General features: G+C 36.4%; 1 protein-coding gene across 1 annotated transcript in view; it reads left to right on the top strand.

The window, feature by feature from the left end:
- LOC128314284 (uncharacterized) overlaps positions 1–3504 on the top strand; it is a 62830-nt gene extending 59326 nt beyond the window's left edge. The window contains 1 exon segment of the mRNA XM_053216178.1: positions 3419–3504. Coding sequence (XP_053072153.1) covers positions 3419–3504 — 86 coding nt within the window.
- The last annotated feature ends 13526 nt before the right edge of the window (positions 3505–17030 follow it).

Genomic DNA, 17030 nt, shown 5'->3' with positions numbered 1-17030 from the left:
ACTCTGTTAACTCTGCTTGTCATTGCTCATGCTGCCGGGAGTCCCCACACCCCCCAAAACATCACCTGGCAGATCATAGACACCAGCTCGGGGACAATACTTAATCAGACGTCCCAGAGCCACCCCAGGGACACTTGGTTCCCAGAACTTTGCGTAAACCTCCAAACTCTGTTCCCCTTGTCACCATAAATGGAGCCGGTCCCATGATTGGGTCCCTAAGCTACATGACAAGGGGGGAATGAAAGGGCGGGCCTACTCCGGGGGACTCCATCTTGTTCTGTGTCCTTCACCTTGACCACACCTCCTCCCCTTGAGTAACCCCCCCCCTCACCTGCCTAACAGGACTCGACCCTTCCCCAGGACCCTTCCCCAGCCAATCGGCTGAGGCCATAGCCATTACCTCACCAACTGCCCCCAGGCCCCAATAAAACCTTTGTCCTTTTGAAACTCGCTCTCTTTCCCTGGTATCTCACCGCTGCGTCGGTGCAGGTAGGGGATTGAGCTCGAGCTAGCTCGAATAAAGGCTCTTTGCTTTTGCATCGGACTCGGCTCCCTAGTGGTCTTTGGGGATCACGAATTCTGGGCATAACACTAACACTTGTTATTCATCTTTTTGATAACCCTTATCCTAGTGGGTATGATGTGGCATCTCATTATATTTTTAATTTGCATTTCTGTTTTAAAATGTATGTTTTGTTATCATTCAAGTATGGCAAGGCCAACAGATCAGATTGCCATTGAAAAGACAGCTGTCATACTCACAGATTTCAAGAGGAAGGGGTACACCAAGCCATGGCTGAGGAAGCCAAAGGGGAGGCACAAAGTTAGGTAAAGAGGGGAGGGCCAGAGCTTTTACTGTGGTTTCTGTGGGAAGAAATAGGCAAGGCAGGTAAGCAGGTTTAGAATTGGCTAGGCTGAATAATTTCTACAGGCCCTGGGGTAAAGGGGCTGCTCCAGTTGTCTGGTACCTGGCCTTGGGGTAATTGGGGTAGGGAAATACTAGCCTGGAGTATAAGAGTGATAAGGGAGTGTTTAGGGATATGGGCTCTAGGTTGGTTGGTTTGGCATATGAAAGGCACATGCAGGCAAGTCCTTTACTATCTAAGTATTTATTGGATAGCCCTGGAGGGACTGGTGCTTCAGCATCAGCACATGGTTAATAAAATTCCCTTGATGGTTAACAACATTGAGTATCTTTTCATGTGCTTATTGGCCATTTGTATATCTTCTTTGGAGAAGTATCTGCTCAGATCCTTTGCCCATTTTAATTTTTATTTATTTATATTTTAAATTTTTTCATTTATTTATTTTTATTTGAGAGAGAGAGAAAGGGAGAGAGAGAGAGAGAGAGAGAGAGAGAGAGCTTGCTTGTGTGAGATAAAGGGAGAGAGGCAGAGGGGGAGACAGTGAGAGAACCTTAAGCAAGCTCCACACCCAGCAGGGGGTTCAGTCTGGCAACCCTGAGATCATGACCTGAGCAGAAATCAAGAGTCAGACACTCAACCCACTGAGCCCCCCAGGTGCCCCATCTTTTGCCCATTTTAAAAATTGGGTTATTTGGTTTTTTTTGATGTTGAGTTGCAATAGTTCTTTATACATTCTAGCTACAGGTCCCATATCAGATATATGATTTGCAAAACAATTCTCTTCTGTGGATTGTTTTTTCATTTTCCTGATGGTATCTTTTGAAGCACAAAGAGAGAGTTTTGATAGGAAAGTGACCTAATCAGATTTACATTTTAGAAAGAATATTCCATTTGCAATATAGCTAATTGTGTGTAGGTGAGCAAAGGGTATAATACAGAAAAATCATGAAGGAAACCCAGGAATCTTTGGCTTTGGAAACTTCAGGACACATTGCAAGTGTAATTAAAGGAACACTAAATATGGATTTTCCTCATTAGTTGGTACTTTAAACAAAATTTAAATATATACATTTCAAACTTCTGGAACTGAAATGAATGCAATGTAAATGGAACATAGAAATATTTAATTATTTTTTATTGAGAGAAGCCAGGAGATGATGTTTGTATGCAAGGAGTTCATTGCTACAAAAAAAAAAAAAAAAAAAGTTTTCCTGCTCTGAAAGTGTTATAGAGTAAATTTCTATTTGATTTTAGACAAGTATGATTTAAATACTAGAAAGTGTGTTGTTTTCAGCAATAGGTATCACATTTCAGAATTATTACTGAATGAAATATGAAACTAAGTATGAAAAAGGATTAATTCATTTATACCTGAAGTCTTAGACTAAGTGAAGGGAAAGAGAGTTTTAAAAAGTGTTTGAAAATAGGCTTATTGAGGAGAATCAGGTTTGACGACAGGTTAACAATTGAACATGTTACCTCTGAAATTTCTCTGAGATATTCAAGTGAAGATTGGTTAAATGGCATTTGGTTATATGATTCTGGCATCTGCTGGAAATAGCTAAATTGCAGTTCTAGATTTTGGGTCCTTCATACAGATGGTAATGAAAATCATCAGATATGTTGATATTATTCAGGGAGTTGGACAGTAAGAATGGAAGAGGGTGCTGAAAAGAATCAGGGAAGCATTACCAGTTAAGGGATAAAAAGAACAGATAGGATTAGCCAGAGAAGAAGCAGGAAAACTAATCTCTGCCCTAGGTGTCAAGGGACGAGAGAGCTGGACAGTGTGAAATATTTTTTTGAGAGGTCAAGCAAAAATTTGTCTGCTGATTATAGGAATACAGAGATTAGAAGTGATCTTAATAAGAGTGGTTTCTGGGGAGTAGTGAAGATGGAAGTCTGAGGGCAATGAGTTCAAGAATGAATATAAGCAGAGGAAATGGAGATGGTGAATATAGTACTACTCAACTGCCTTCAGCCCTGGGGACTGTGAACAATGGATGTGGGGTGAGATAACAGTGGTTTTCTTTTGGGAGAAAGCATTTACGTCTTTAAATGCTGATAAGAAGGCATTAAAAAGGTATTAAATGTATTTAGTGCCATTTTATTACTTGTTTTGTTATTGTTTCTGGAGATTTTCTCCATTCCTTTCTTGTCTTTGTAACTTTGGGGCTTTCCTTTCCATTCAAAGAGTCCTCTTTAATATTTCTTGCAGCACTGGTTTAGTGGTCACGAACTTTAGTTTTTGTTTGGGTAATTCTTTATTTCCCCTTCTATTCTGAGTGATAGTGTATGCTTGAAACTAATATTACACTGTAAGTTAACTAACTGGAATTTAAATAAAAACTTTAAAAAAGGATTAAATCTACTTACACTTTAGTAAATGAAGATGTTAGTTGGGAAAAAAAGATACTAAAAATACAAGTGAACAGTGTATGGACTAGATACTGTAGACTGAAGACAAAAAAAACCTACACAAATACTGTGCTTAATAAATCTGTTTCTCACATTGGTATGAATTAGCATTCTCTACTTTATGTGTATACTAGGATTTAACATAATTGTAGATAATGAGTGCCAGGTTTCTTATTGTTGGAGAAAGAAAGTTACAAATAAAGGAAGAGAAGGGTGCTAGGTGGCTCAGTCAGTTAAGTGTCCCACTCTTGATTTTGGCTCAGGTCATGAGCTCATGGTTTGTTAGATCGAGCCCCGTGTTGGGCTCTGTGCTGACAGCTCAGAACCTGCTTGGGATTCTCTCTTCTTTGTTTCTGCCCCTTTCTTGAGTGTGAGTGTGCATGCACTCTCTCTCTCTCTTTCAAAATAAATAAATAAAATTAAAAAAAAAACAAAGGAAGAGAAAAGGCTAGAACAAACTTTGTGATCTGAAATCAATGGTGTCAGAAAAACTCATGGTTATGCACACACACACACAGATAGAAATAAATATAAATATGTGTGGTGCATATGTGCACTAATATACATACATGTAATCCCTTAGCTCTGTTCACTAAGATACCCTAGAAGCAATGAGCACATCTAGCACCCAGGTTGGTTCCTAAATGCCATCCCTTAATAAAGGGAACCAGGGGCTCCTGAGAGAAATTGTTGATTCCAAGGAGACTGGAATATCTTGTGGTATGAGAAAATAAGGAAGTGCTTAAAAAAGGAAGTAGACAGGTCAAAAGCATACAGAAACTAGCCTGAAGGAACTCCCGATGGCTAAAGTTGAACAATTTGAGAAACAAAATAGTAATATTGAATTATGACCCATAGAATATCCGTAAGTCCATATTGACATAGATATAATTAAGCAAATAAATTAGGGAGAAAGAATTACTGTTCCTCACAGAAAAATTCCATTTAGTAAGTGTAGAATGAATAAGGGAAATATACAATCTCTATTAGGCAAATGCAACAGAAATCATTGTTGCAGACAAGATCCGCTGATGCATGGTGGAATCAGTGAGTGACAATTTGAGGAGTAACAGGATTTTTGCATAGTCTCAAAGTAACTCCCTTGAGATTTTTGTTAATACAAAGGAAAAAAAAAAGTAACTTTACTACCTGGTAGATATTGGCGTAACTAAGTGAACAAGATTAATACCACCAGTAAGATGTATTGATATCATTTACCCTCTGATATGATACTTTGAGAATACACTATCACCTCTATGGTATTTTTGCCCAAAATGCATAACTTCAATCTGATGATTAGAAAATATCAGAGAAACCAAATTGAGAGACATTCTGCAAAATGCCTGCCAATAAAAAAGAGACATTAAGGCAAAAACCAGTAAAATCTCAATAATGTCTATAGCATTATAGCATGCTAACTTTCTGCTTTTGATCTTTGAACTATGGTTATGCAAATTGTTAATCTTAGAGGAAGCTTGGGTGAGGGGTATACATGAACTCAGTACTATTTTTATAACTTTTCTGTAAGCCTAAAACTATTTTTCAGAACAAAAAGTTAAAAAAGACATTGAGGTGCCTGGGTGGCTCAGGTGGTTAAGCTTCCAACTTTGGCTCAGGTCACGATCTCAGAGTTGTGTGTTCCAGCCCCACCCCGTGTCCGGCTCTGTGCTGACAGCTCACAGCCTAGAGTCTGCTTCAGATTCTGTGTCTTCTTCTCTCTCTATCCCTCCTTTGTTCACACTCTGTCTGTCTCAAAAGACAAAAACAAAACATATTACAAATATTTTTAAAAAGGAATAAAGGTGAAAGGTGGCATCTAGATCATAGGGTAAAAACACTCCTGGTTAGGAGGAGTTATGCCTCTCCTATGCAACCAAGAGGGCTGGCAGAAAGCATGAGTGGCCATGGAGGTAGGTTTACTGAATTGATGTCAGGAAACTAATGGAGTTTTTAAAGAAAAGACCAGGGCTGTACCCTCAATGTCCACCATAGGGCCTGCCAGAGAGTAGGGATGCAACAAATGTCTATTGAACTGAACAGGCTTGGATTTAGGTCTATGATCTCTAGATATGACCTTAGGAAAGTGATTTACTCTCTCTGTGCCTCCATTTTCTCTGAAATTAGGGATAATAATCCCAGTTGTTGAGCCAGAAATTAATATATATTTACCAAAATCTATTTCCTTTTCTTCCTGGGCACACAGCTAGATAATGCTTCCTGGTCTCCAGTTATGTTAGAAGCTTACTGAGTGGCACATCATTGGCTCTCCATATATATTTAACGAAGAATAAGTATCGGCATGTTCCATTATAAACTTCGTTGTGTTACCAGTTACTCTTCATCTTGATCCAAGATGACATCTTGTCTGCCCAGGGAAGTAGGTAAGACTAAAGGAAAATTTCCAATGGATAATTTGTTGTAAAGAATATGATTTTTGGGGCGCTTAGGTGGCTCAGTCAGTTAAGCATCTGACTTCAGCTTTGTTCACGATCTCATGGTTTGTGAGTTCGAGCCCCACATCAGGCTCTGTGCTGACAGTGCAAAGCCTGCCAGGGATTCTCTCTCTCTCCCTCTCTCTGCCCTTCCCCACTTGTGTGCATGCTCTATCTCTAAAAATAAATAAATAAACTTAAAAAAAAAAGGCAAAGAGGGGCCCCTTGGTGGCTCAGTTGGCTGAGCTTCCAACTTTAGCTCAGGTCATGATTTCACAGTTCGTGGGTTCAAGCCCCACATCAGGCTCTGTGCTGACAGCTCGGAGCCTGAAGCCTGCTTCAGATTCTGTGTCTCCCTCTCTCTCTGCCCCTCTCCTGCTGGTGCTCTGTCTCTCTCTCTCAGAAATAAACAAACATTAAAAAAATTAAAAAGAAAAATAAAGGCAAAGAATATGATTTTTTACACAGATCTAACTGATAATGATTAATTCTTCCCTAATTATGAGCCATGGAAAAAAAGTCATGTATTTATAATTCCCTGACATTGGATAGAACTGGAAGGCAATAACAGTTGTGGAAAAAATTTACAGAGTGTTTCTTCCTTTTTTTCCCCCCACTACCCGTCTAATTTGAGGTTAGACTATTATTAGAAACTGAGAGGGAAGAGGGATGTTGTGGTTACAGAATGGGAAAGATGAATTGCAACTAACAAAAATTTGCAGATTGCTGAGGTGAGGTCCTCTGGGGTTATAGTACCTTAGATTAAGCCATCAATGGTTTAGATTTCGAATCTCAATTTTCCTGGTTTGGTAACATGGTCAAATCACTTAAATGAATGAGTTAAACAAATCCATGGATTCTCATGCCAACCAATTTCTTGTGAGAATAATATTAAATCAGAGCACTAATTTATTAATTTACAATGATAAATGAAACCAAAGAGAAGATTGTATGTTTTATCAGCTGCTTGATATATTTACTTTGTAGGAAAATCTATATGGAAAACCATATAGTTATAATCAGAAAGGTTTCTGGCAAACAAGAAACTGGAGCAAGAAGAGTTAGATGTGTGATTTTTTTTTTTTTAACTTGAGAGAGAGAAAGAGAGAGAGAGCGAGCAGGGGAGAAGGGCAGAGGGAGGGAGAAAGGATCTTCAGCAGACTCCACGGTCAGTGTGAAGCCCAATGCGGGACTTGATCCCATATCCTGGGATCATGACTGAGCTGAAATCAAGAGTCGGATGCTCAGCTGACTGCCATCCAGGCACCCCTAGATGCGTAATCTGAAAGGTCAGAATTATCAGATTATGATAACTGAAAGCAAACATTTCAGTAGTAAGGACAGACTTGCTAAGGGAAGGTTGCTTTTTCTCTACTGATATTTTCTTTTATGTGGATTGAGCTAGGATGGTATAACTCCTAGCTTCTCACTATCCCTTTACCCATCCCAGGGAAGAATGAATGACATCTAATTGGTAAATTTGGGAAGAATGACTAGGCATCTTGCCTCATTTCTTCTCTTTTTCTTGAGTAAGGCTGCTCTCAGAGAGCACACACTTTTTTCAGGATTTAAGACTTACTTGGTCCAGTGTGTTGCCCAGGGCCATCTTCTCCATTGGACACAGAAGATGCAATGTCTAGGGTCTAGCATATTCTCAGAGGTCCCTAATGGTTTAATTTAAAATCAGAAGGAAAAAAATGAACTTTAAGGTCAAAGAAAATGTTTAAAATATAACATTGATATATTTATATCAGTGTTGTAAAATATAATTAAACACATTTTTTTTAAATGGAAGAGGGTACCCAAAAAGGCAGAAGTGCCTATAGCCCCATGCAGGACACAATGTATTCTGGGGTTTAGGTGACAGGTCAGTTTGGTTCTCATGAGCTACATCCTCCAGTTAGCCCTCATCAGTTCAAGGTGATATCTGACCCTTCATTTAACTTACTTTTGCTCTTTACTCTCAGTTTGGGTAGAGAAGAGAGAGGCTATTCACTAGGTTCCCTCAGGACCCCAACATACATCAAAGGAATATATATTTAGTGAATTGAAATGAAGACTGGAAAATTTGTGTAGTGAGTAGGGCTACCCTGATCAATGCCAGTCAACTTTGCAAAAATATTCTTATTTAATTTCCCTCTTTTATGTTCCATGCAGATCAAATCCTTCTATATTCTGGAATCAGCCAAAAGAAAAATGAGGAAATGCATTGACATCATCCTACAAATCATGATTGATTTCTGCTTTGGAACAGGTTTTTGTTGTTGCTTTTGTTTTTAAGTTTTTATTTTAATTCCAGTTAGTTAACAGACATATAACATCTATGTTATATTAGTTTCAGGTGTACAATATAGTAATTCAACCGTTAGTTACATCACCCTGTGCTTATCATGATAAATGAATACCTTAATCCCCATAGCCTATTTCACCCATCCCTCCACCCTTTTCCTCTCTGGTAACTATCAGATTGTTCTCTACGAAGAATATTAAGAGTACCTGGTTGGCTCACTCAGTAGAACATGTGACTCTCGATCTTGGGGTTTTAAGCTGGAGTCCCACATTGGATGGAGAGAGTATTTAAAAATTAAATCTTAAAAAAAAGAATATTAAGAGTCTGTTTCTTTCTGTTTCTCTCTTATGTTTTCCCCTTTGCTTGTTCGCATTGCTTATTAAATTCCACATACGAGTGCAGTCATGTAGTATTCATTTTTTTATGACTGAATTATTTTGTTTAGCAATATACTCTTTAGCTCCATCCATGTTGTTGCAAATGGTAAGATTTCATTCTTCTTTACGGCTGAATGTGTGTATGTATATATACACATATATTCATATACATATTCATATATGTATATGTGTGTGTGTATATATATATATACATATACATATATGTATATATATATATACATGGCACATCTTCTTTACCCATTCACCAATCGATGGACACTTGGGGTGCTTCCATATCTTGGCTATGGTATATAATGCTGCTATAAACATAGGGGGTGCATGTATCCCTTAGAATTAATGTTCTTGTGTTCTTTGGATACATATTCTGTAGTGTAATTGCTGGATCATAAAGTAGTTTCATTTTTAACTTTTTGAGGAATGTTTATATTGTTTTCGATGGTGGCTGCACCAGTTTGCATTTCCACCAACAGTGTAAGAGGATTGATTCTCCCTTCTCCACATCCTCACCAACACCTATTGTTACTTGTGTTTTTGACTTTAGCCATTTTGACAGGTGTGAGGTATACCTCATTGTAGTTTTGATTTACATTTCCCTGTTGATCAGTGATTATGAGCATCTTTTTATGTGTCTTTTGGCCATCTGGATATCTTCTTTGGAGAAACTTCTGTTCACGTCTTCTGCCAATTTTTTAGTTAGATTTTTTTGGGGTGTTGAATCTTAAAAGTTCTGTATATATTTTGGATACTAGCCTTTTATCAGATCTGTCATTTGCAAATATCTTCCCCCATTCCATAGGTTGCCTTTTAGTTTTGTTGACTGTTTCCTTGGCTGTGCAGAAGCTTTTTATTTTGATGTAGTCCCAATAGTTTATTTTTGCTTTTGTTTCCTTTGTCTCAAAAGACATATCTTGAAAGAAGTTGCTGTGGCTGATGTCAAAGAAGTTATTGCCTGTGTTCTCTTCTAGGACTTTTATGGTTTCAGGTCTCACATTTAAGCCCTTAATCCATTTTGAATTTATATTTGTGTCTGGTGTAAGAAAGTGGTCTGGTTTCATTCTTTTGCATGTTGCTGTCTGGTTTTCCCAACACCATTTGGTTGACGAGAGCATCTTTTTCCCATTGGATATTCTTTCCTGCTTTGTCAAAGATTAATTGACCATATAGTTGTGGGTTTATTTCTCGATTTTCTATTCTGTTTCATTGATCAATGTGTCTATTTTTATGCTAGTACTGTACTGTTTTGATTACTACAGCTTTCTAATATAACTTGGAGTTTGGAATTGCGATGCCTCTAGCTTTGCTTTTCTTTTTTAAGATTACTTTGGCCATTCCAGGTCTGTTGTGATTCCATATGCATTTTAGGATTGTTTGTTCTAGTTCTGTGAAAATGCTGTTGGTATTTTGATAGGGAATACATTAAATGTATAGATTGCTTTGTGTAGTATAGACATTTTAACAGTATTTGCTCTTCCAATCCATAGCATGGAATGTCTTTCCATTTCTTTGTGTCATCTTGAATTTCTTTCATCAACGTTTTCAGAGTATAGGACTTTCACCTATTGGAACACTTTTTTTTGTCCCCAGCAACCCACCAAAACAATGAGAAATTTCTATGCTCTATCATGAACAAATGTCCAATATAGGACATATTTTGAAACACCTACATCTGTAGGGAACACAAAGCAAAACCTGCATATTTGGTTTGTAAATATTTTTACATATTGGAAAAGCACTTATGTTAGGTGATATTATTATATTCAAAGAGCAAGTTGGAATTATAAATAACATTTTTCCATGAAAATAATTATATTCTTAGTTTTTTCCCCTACCTAGTTTACTTGATTAAAACCCTGTCTATTTTGGGGGGCACCTAGGTAGCCCAGTTGGTTGGGCACTCAATTTCCACTTAGGTTGTGATCTTACGGTTCGTGGGTTTGAGCCCCACATTGGGCTCTGTGGTGACAGCTCAGAGCCTGGAGCCTGCTTCGGATTCTGTTTCTCCCTCTATCTCTGCCCCTTCCCCACTCGCAGTCTGTCTCTCTGTCTCTCAAAAATAAATAAACGTTAAAAAAAACCCAACAAAGCCCTGTGTATTTCTTTGAGTTTTAATTTTAAAGCAGTTACAGTTTTGATTCTCAAAATGATTGAAATTTTTAGCTTTCAATTTAAAAATTCACCAATTATAGAACTAATGCGTTATTATTTACAAACGAATAAAAATGAGTTCGAAAACACATATAATCCTTTCAGTTCAGTTAGAGAGTAAACTAATATTTATCAAGCACCTGATATGTATGCATTTCCTTAGATAGTTTCATCTACATTGTCCTATGTAATTCTTACATGGTTCTCTCAAGTTAGCATCCTTATCCTTGCTTTATAATTGAGAAAATTGAGGCTAGGAGCAATTAATTGCCTTCACAGAGCTCATAGATTAATGACATGGCAGACTAAAAATGTGAACCCTATAACTGTTTAAAAGCCAATATTATTTTCCTTTCACCATCCTACTCCTCTTAGTAAAGATGACAATGATGATGCTTTGTATGCATATGTCTTATCTCAGGAAAATTGCCACAGTCTCCTTAAGGTCAGGCACTGTGTCTTTTAGTTATGCAATATCCCTAAATTCTCAAGGAATATTGGTTAAAAAAAGAATAGCTCCTGATATTTACATAATGTTATTTAATTTTTCAATTGGATTTCAATGATAGAAATAAATTGTGCTCTTCTACCCCTTAGTGTTTAAATGCAATTATTCTGACTTATTTCACAGCAGGCTAATTTCATCATCCTATTTAAACTTACCTTATATAAAAGGTGTATAAATGCAAATGCAGCTTTTATGCTATAATTCTTGGAATGTCCATTACAATACCAGGCTCATACAAAATATATTTAACTTCATTTGTAGGCTGTTTTAAGAGCTGCTTTACAAATACCTTTCTGGGGGTGCCTGAGTGACTCAGTCCATTAAGTGTCCAACTTCAGCTCAGGTCATGATCCCACGGTCTGTGAGTTTGAGTCCCACATCAGGCTCTGCGCTGACAGTTCAGAGCCTGGAGCCTGCTTCAGATTCTGTGTCTCCCTCTCTCTCTCTCTCTCAAAAATAAATAAACATTAAAAAACCAAAAAACAAACAAACAAAAAAAACCAAATACCTTTCTGGACCTTCTAGGAATTTCCCAAGTACTTTCTATCTTTTCAATACTGGGAAGGATGATTTAAAATAAATAGTATTATCTATGGATTTGAAAACATGGAAAAAGAAATAGACACTGCCTTCAGAAAGTTTTAGCCTCAAAGTGTTAACTAGTCCTAGGTCTTGAAAATTTATATTTGAATATGCTCAAATAATAACCACCCAGGGGCTTTTTGCACTGGGATTGGTGCTTTTTTTTGCTCTGTTCCCTAATGCTTTTCCTATCAAAATACAAATCAGCTTAAACCAAACCGACAAACGGGTCCTCCAATCCTCAAGCTCCATCCTAATTAGCACAATTCAAGAATTCATCTTTCAGGCATGCCTTCACCAAACATTAACTGAGAATCTTGGGTCTTGGGCAGGATCTGAAAGGAAGGTGTATTAGGTGGAAGGTGCTACTTGGCCCTAGGCCCAGTTTATATTTTCCATCAGCAAATACTACTTTTGCTTAGGGTGAATATTTTAGAATGCCTGTTGACCTTGCCCTCTTTCAACTTGAAAAAAGTGAGTTTTTTTAATTTTGTTTTTAAAATTTTTAAATAGTACAATCACATTTTGAGAACTGAAATGGATTTCATTAGAAAGACTTCACATTTCATTTTAACAAGCATTTACAAAAACCTACTAAAATAAACTCTCTTGGACACCACTATTAGAAAACACCTTAAGTTAGCCTGAAAGAGGGGAGGTTTCTTAAAACAATAGGAGTGTTTTAAAGAAACCAAGGAGAGGGATGCAGCTAGCCTGGGGAAAGACTACAACCAAATCACTGAGAGCCAGATAGTATTTTCTTCCCAACTCTCAATGTGTCTTCGCTTTGTCTGCTTCATTCTTTCGAGGACAGATTCCTTTGCTTCCCAGGCTTCTTGCAGAATATAGCTGCCCCCAACTCTTGAGTTAACCTCATACAGGCTTAGTTGAACAGAGAAACTGAATCTCTCTAGAATCCTGAATATTTTATTCTTACTTAAATGATATTTAAAAAAATAGTAAATAGATTCTTTTGGTTCAAAAATGTACAGTGAAAATTCTCTCCAGGCTTTTCCCTCTAGTTACCTATTTCCATTTCTCCAAGGCAACCAGTGATACCGCTTTGTTCCATCTCCTACCAAAGCTATTTTATGTATATGTGATAAAATACATCTACCTACCTACCTACCTACCTAGGTATTCTCCTTCTCCATTTTTTTTTCAGTAATGGCAGTATAGCATATATACATTTTTAATGAGCAATTTATTCTGGAAACTGTACTGTATCAGCCTTGAGAGAATGCCGTATGATTCCACATTTTGATATCACATATTTCACCAGTTCCTATCGATAAACATCTAGATTTTCCCCAATTTTTTGCTGTTACAAATAATGCTGCAATAAAAGCTGGAACACACATACATATAAGAGTAATTTTTCTTTTTCTGTGAGTAATCTTTTGTATGCTTTGCCTATTTTTTCTATTGGATTATTGGTCTTTTTCTTATTTCTAGGTATTTGTATATTAATCAGTCATTTGTCTCTGATATGAATTGCATTTTTTGCTTACCATCTGTCTTTTGATTTTACTTATGATGCTTTTCATCTTTGTTCTAATTCTGAAATTTCCCAGGAAGGGCTAATTGGATAAAGACACCCACTCTTGGTTAATTCACTGTGGCTGGGGAGGTGGAGTCATTTTTTTTTTAAATTCTGGAGTACACTCTATGGAATTGGGGTAAGTAAAATTAAAGGGGAAATTGTGAGCAAGGAAGGTACCCTACAAAGGGTCTACTACATTTCAATGGCTAAAGAACATTTTCTAGTTACTGGGGATACATTTCTTTGCCTAGGGGAAGAGAGCTCACAGCTTAGTGAAGATACACAACAATGAACAGTCACCACTGCAACTGGGTAAGAGACTACATATGAATTGCTGTGGGCATAGAAGAAGAAGCAGTTCATTAAGTTTGGGGTAACTGGAGAACTTTACAGGAGAAAAGGAATTTGAGCTGGGTTTGTAAAGACAAATATAAATGAAAATAAATGATTGTTGGCCAGCGCTCAACATCATTGATAGTAGGTTATATGGGGAAGCGTATGATTGTTACAGATGAGAGAGTATTTGACAGAAAGATGTCAACAGGAATGGTTACTGGATGTTATGTTTTCTTATTGGTAAACAATATGAAATTTTAACAGTTATATAGAGCTGGAGCTACCATAATATGCTTCTGGACTGAAGTGTGGCTTCCTGTAAAAATCCTCCACATAGGCACAGAATTGTGGTTGCTATCATATCCTCAGGATTATCCCAGGCATGAGAAAGTTATCCTTGCTATCCTGCAGTTCTAATTCTCTTAGGGCTTTTGTTTGCTTTTGTTTTTAATGCTCTCTTTGCCAATCCCATCTCCACCCTTCTCTGTCAAGTTTGGAAACTGCCTCATGCCTGCCTACCCATTTATGGAGAAATTCAGTAAAATAAAGATAAAATTTTCAAGAGCATTCCTCAGTGTTTCTAGGCTTTCAGTCTATTTGAAGTCCATTTCTGTAGGGTTAATGACAGGATTTGGAAGCGTGGGCTAAGGAGTTGGGATTTTATCTTCAAACATATAAAAATGAGTGTTTCTTCACAAATGTGATATAAAATCCTGGGTCCTGAGATACTCTCCGTGGATAAAGATTTTTGGTCAAGTAAGTTTGGAACTATATAATACTATTCCTCTCCTTTATAATGCATATTGTCATATTAAAAGCTCATGAGAATTTATTCAAAGGAAAAGCAGAGTACAATGAGAAGCCTTCTAGTTTAAAAGAAATGTATAATTTATTTATCCTTCATTTACATATTTTCTTACAGTTTGAGAAAAGCCAATAGAAATAGTGGGGAGCTGTGAACTTTCTGAAACATAGGTTTGGTTTTTCATGAAGTTTTCACTCAGCTTGGAATGCCATCCATTCTCCTTATTTGTTCTTGTTTTAGTTTGCTTGTTTTTGTTGTTTGCTTGCTTATTTTTTGTATTGTTTGGTTTTTCAGTAGGTTGACTTTTTTCTCCTCTTTGTTCTGCCCCTCCCCCCTTCCTGATGTATAATAAATACAATTATATATACTTATGTGTACAAGATAATATATATTGTGAAATGATTAACACATCTGCTACCTTACATGGTTATCTTGTGGGTGCATATGTATCTAGAAAACTCAAGATCTAGTCTCTTAGCAAAGTTCAATTCTCCAATGTTATCTCCTCTTGGTAGATGTTCTTAGTATTCTATTCATTCCCTCAGGGTATTTATTTCCTCATTAAACATTTTTTTTAAACAGCACTTTATACCTGCCTCTTACAGATAAATAACTGCAAAAAAATTATTCTTCTTCCTGATTGAGTCCACTAATATCTGTAAAGTAATAATAACTACCATCTATGGGGCTTTTACTTTTACATGCTTTTATTAATTAATCAAAAAGTAGGTATAATGAATGCATTTGAGAGATGAGAGAACTGGGTTTTAGAGGGCTTAAAGCAATTTTCCCAAAGTCACAGGGTTTGCAGTTCTTGTTGAGTACGGTAAAGCAATCCTTTATAAAGATAAGTTCATTGATACTTACTTTTTGATAATAGCAATATTACCCACTATCCAGTTTCTACCAGATCAAAGTTGAAAAGCACAGGAGTTCCAGCATATGTTGGTCCTACTTTCTTTCACTAAAGTTCTTGCAACAATGCTATTCTAAGTTTAATTGGGAATGAAAACAAGTATTTATTAGCTATTATGTAGAGGAAGAAAAAATCCTGAGACAGATTTTCTTTGATTTGCCATATGCTGTGTTACAGAGTAATGCTCACTCATTCTTTCACTCAGCAAATATCCATAGAGTATTTATTTTGTACAAGGCTCTGCATTTGGTAGTGAGGAATAAAAGATTGAATGGGTTATGGAACTTATCTTCAAGGAACTGATGAACTACTATGGGAAATTATAAATATGTAAGTAATTATAATTAAGTGGAATGCTCTGAGTCGAAATCAAAGTATAGGAATGTGAAGGCAGAGATTATTTTTGATTGGGAAGAAATCATACTTACGTTCTAAACATAAACAAACAAGCAGGTTTAGAATTTAGCCATTAAGCAGGCCAAACATGGCTTTAGACAAATATAAAAGATTTATTTATGATGCATTGGTCATTCTATGTATAAAAATTTAAGACATTTTCTAAAACAGAAACTTTATCATTTCCTTAAAGGCCAGTCTTTCATATGAAGAAACAACAGGGTTCATCTTATTTAAAGTGTTAGGTTGTAGGCATTTTATCATTCTTCGGGTTCATCTGACATTTCAGAGAATTAAATATTTTAACATAATTAATTTTAATGTACCAATTGGAAGATTACAGAGAGCAGAATGTGATCAGGAGTAGCGCTTTGGTATTTAAGGTATATCAAGATACTTATTCAAAGATTCTTAAATTTCTTCTTTGAAATTGAAAGATCTTGAATGAGAATGAGCATGATAAACAATCTATTTATCCAAAGTTTTATCCAATGCTGATGTCTCATCCTTTGAAAGATGTGTTGTTCTTTTCCTATTGGTTTAGAATTTAAACCAATAAGGAAGGAGAAAAATTTTATAACTATTCACAAAGGAAGGCTGGCTTTGTGAGTGTTGAGCAAAGATTGTTTTGTTCTTTGAGTCTGATTTTCAGAACTTTGTAATATCAACGCTTTCCTTTTACTGGAGTAGTAAGCATTTGTTTCTAAAAAATTCAGGCTGGCCGATGTCTTGGCTTGAAAAATATTTTCCAATGTTAAGAACACTTCCTAATTGTTCAGACAAGATGTGATGAATCTTTAACAATGTTCAAAGGAAAATCAAAAATTTAAATGTCTGCTTTTATTATCGTGGTGAACATATATCATACGAACAAAATTGATATTAATTTGCTAGATTTGTTTGAAGTTGATAATTACTAGGGCTCTTTCATTTCTAAAGTGGCATATATCACTGTTATTAGTCTTTTTTAATGGCTGTTCAGAGGCAGAGTTAATGTTAGGTTCTCAGCAACAGCTGTTTATAGCTTGAGATTCTATGTACTTGATTAAAATGTTTGCTGTTTTGAAATTTAATAAAAGCATTAATAAAGATTTTTGTTGTAATTTTCTTAACACTGGGACTCGAGGATCTCTAATACAAAAAAACATACAAAAGGAAAAATCCTTTTTTTTCTTTGTATTTTTGTGTGTAGTTGGCTTCATTAGAAAATTTACCATCCGAGGTGTCTGCTCAAATATTTGAGTCTAAAAAAAACCCATTAGAATGTTCCCATTGAGTGTGAGTATTTAGACTCAGATGAAGATAAAAATCCACTTGAACTGTTCCCAAATTTCCACTCAGTTTAAAGCAATTACTACAACATTGACAGTCTCTTCAATGCAAAGGAATACTTTG

This window comes from Acinonyx jubatus, chromosome B1 (assembly GCF_027475565.1).
Source record: "Acinonyx jubatus isolate Ajub_Pintada_27869175 chromosome B1, VMU_Ajub_asm_v1.0, whole genome shotgun sequence".
Classification (NCBI taxonomy): Eukaryota; Metazoa; Chordata; class Mammalia; order Carnivora; family Felidae; genus Acinonyx; species Acinonyx jubatus.
Note: the sequence above shows the minus strand (reverse complement) of the source record. Positions and strands in the feature narration are given on the sequence as shown.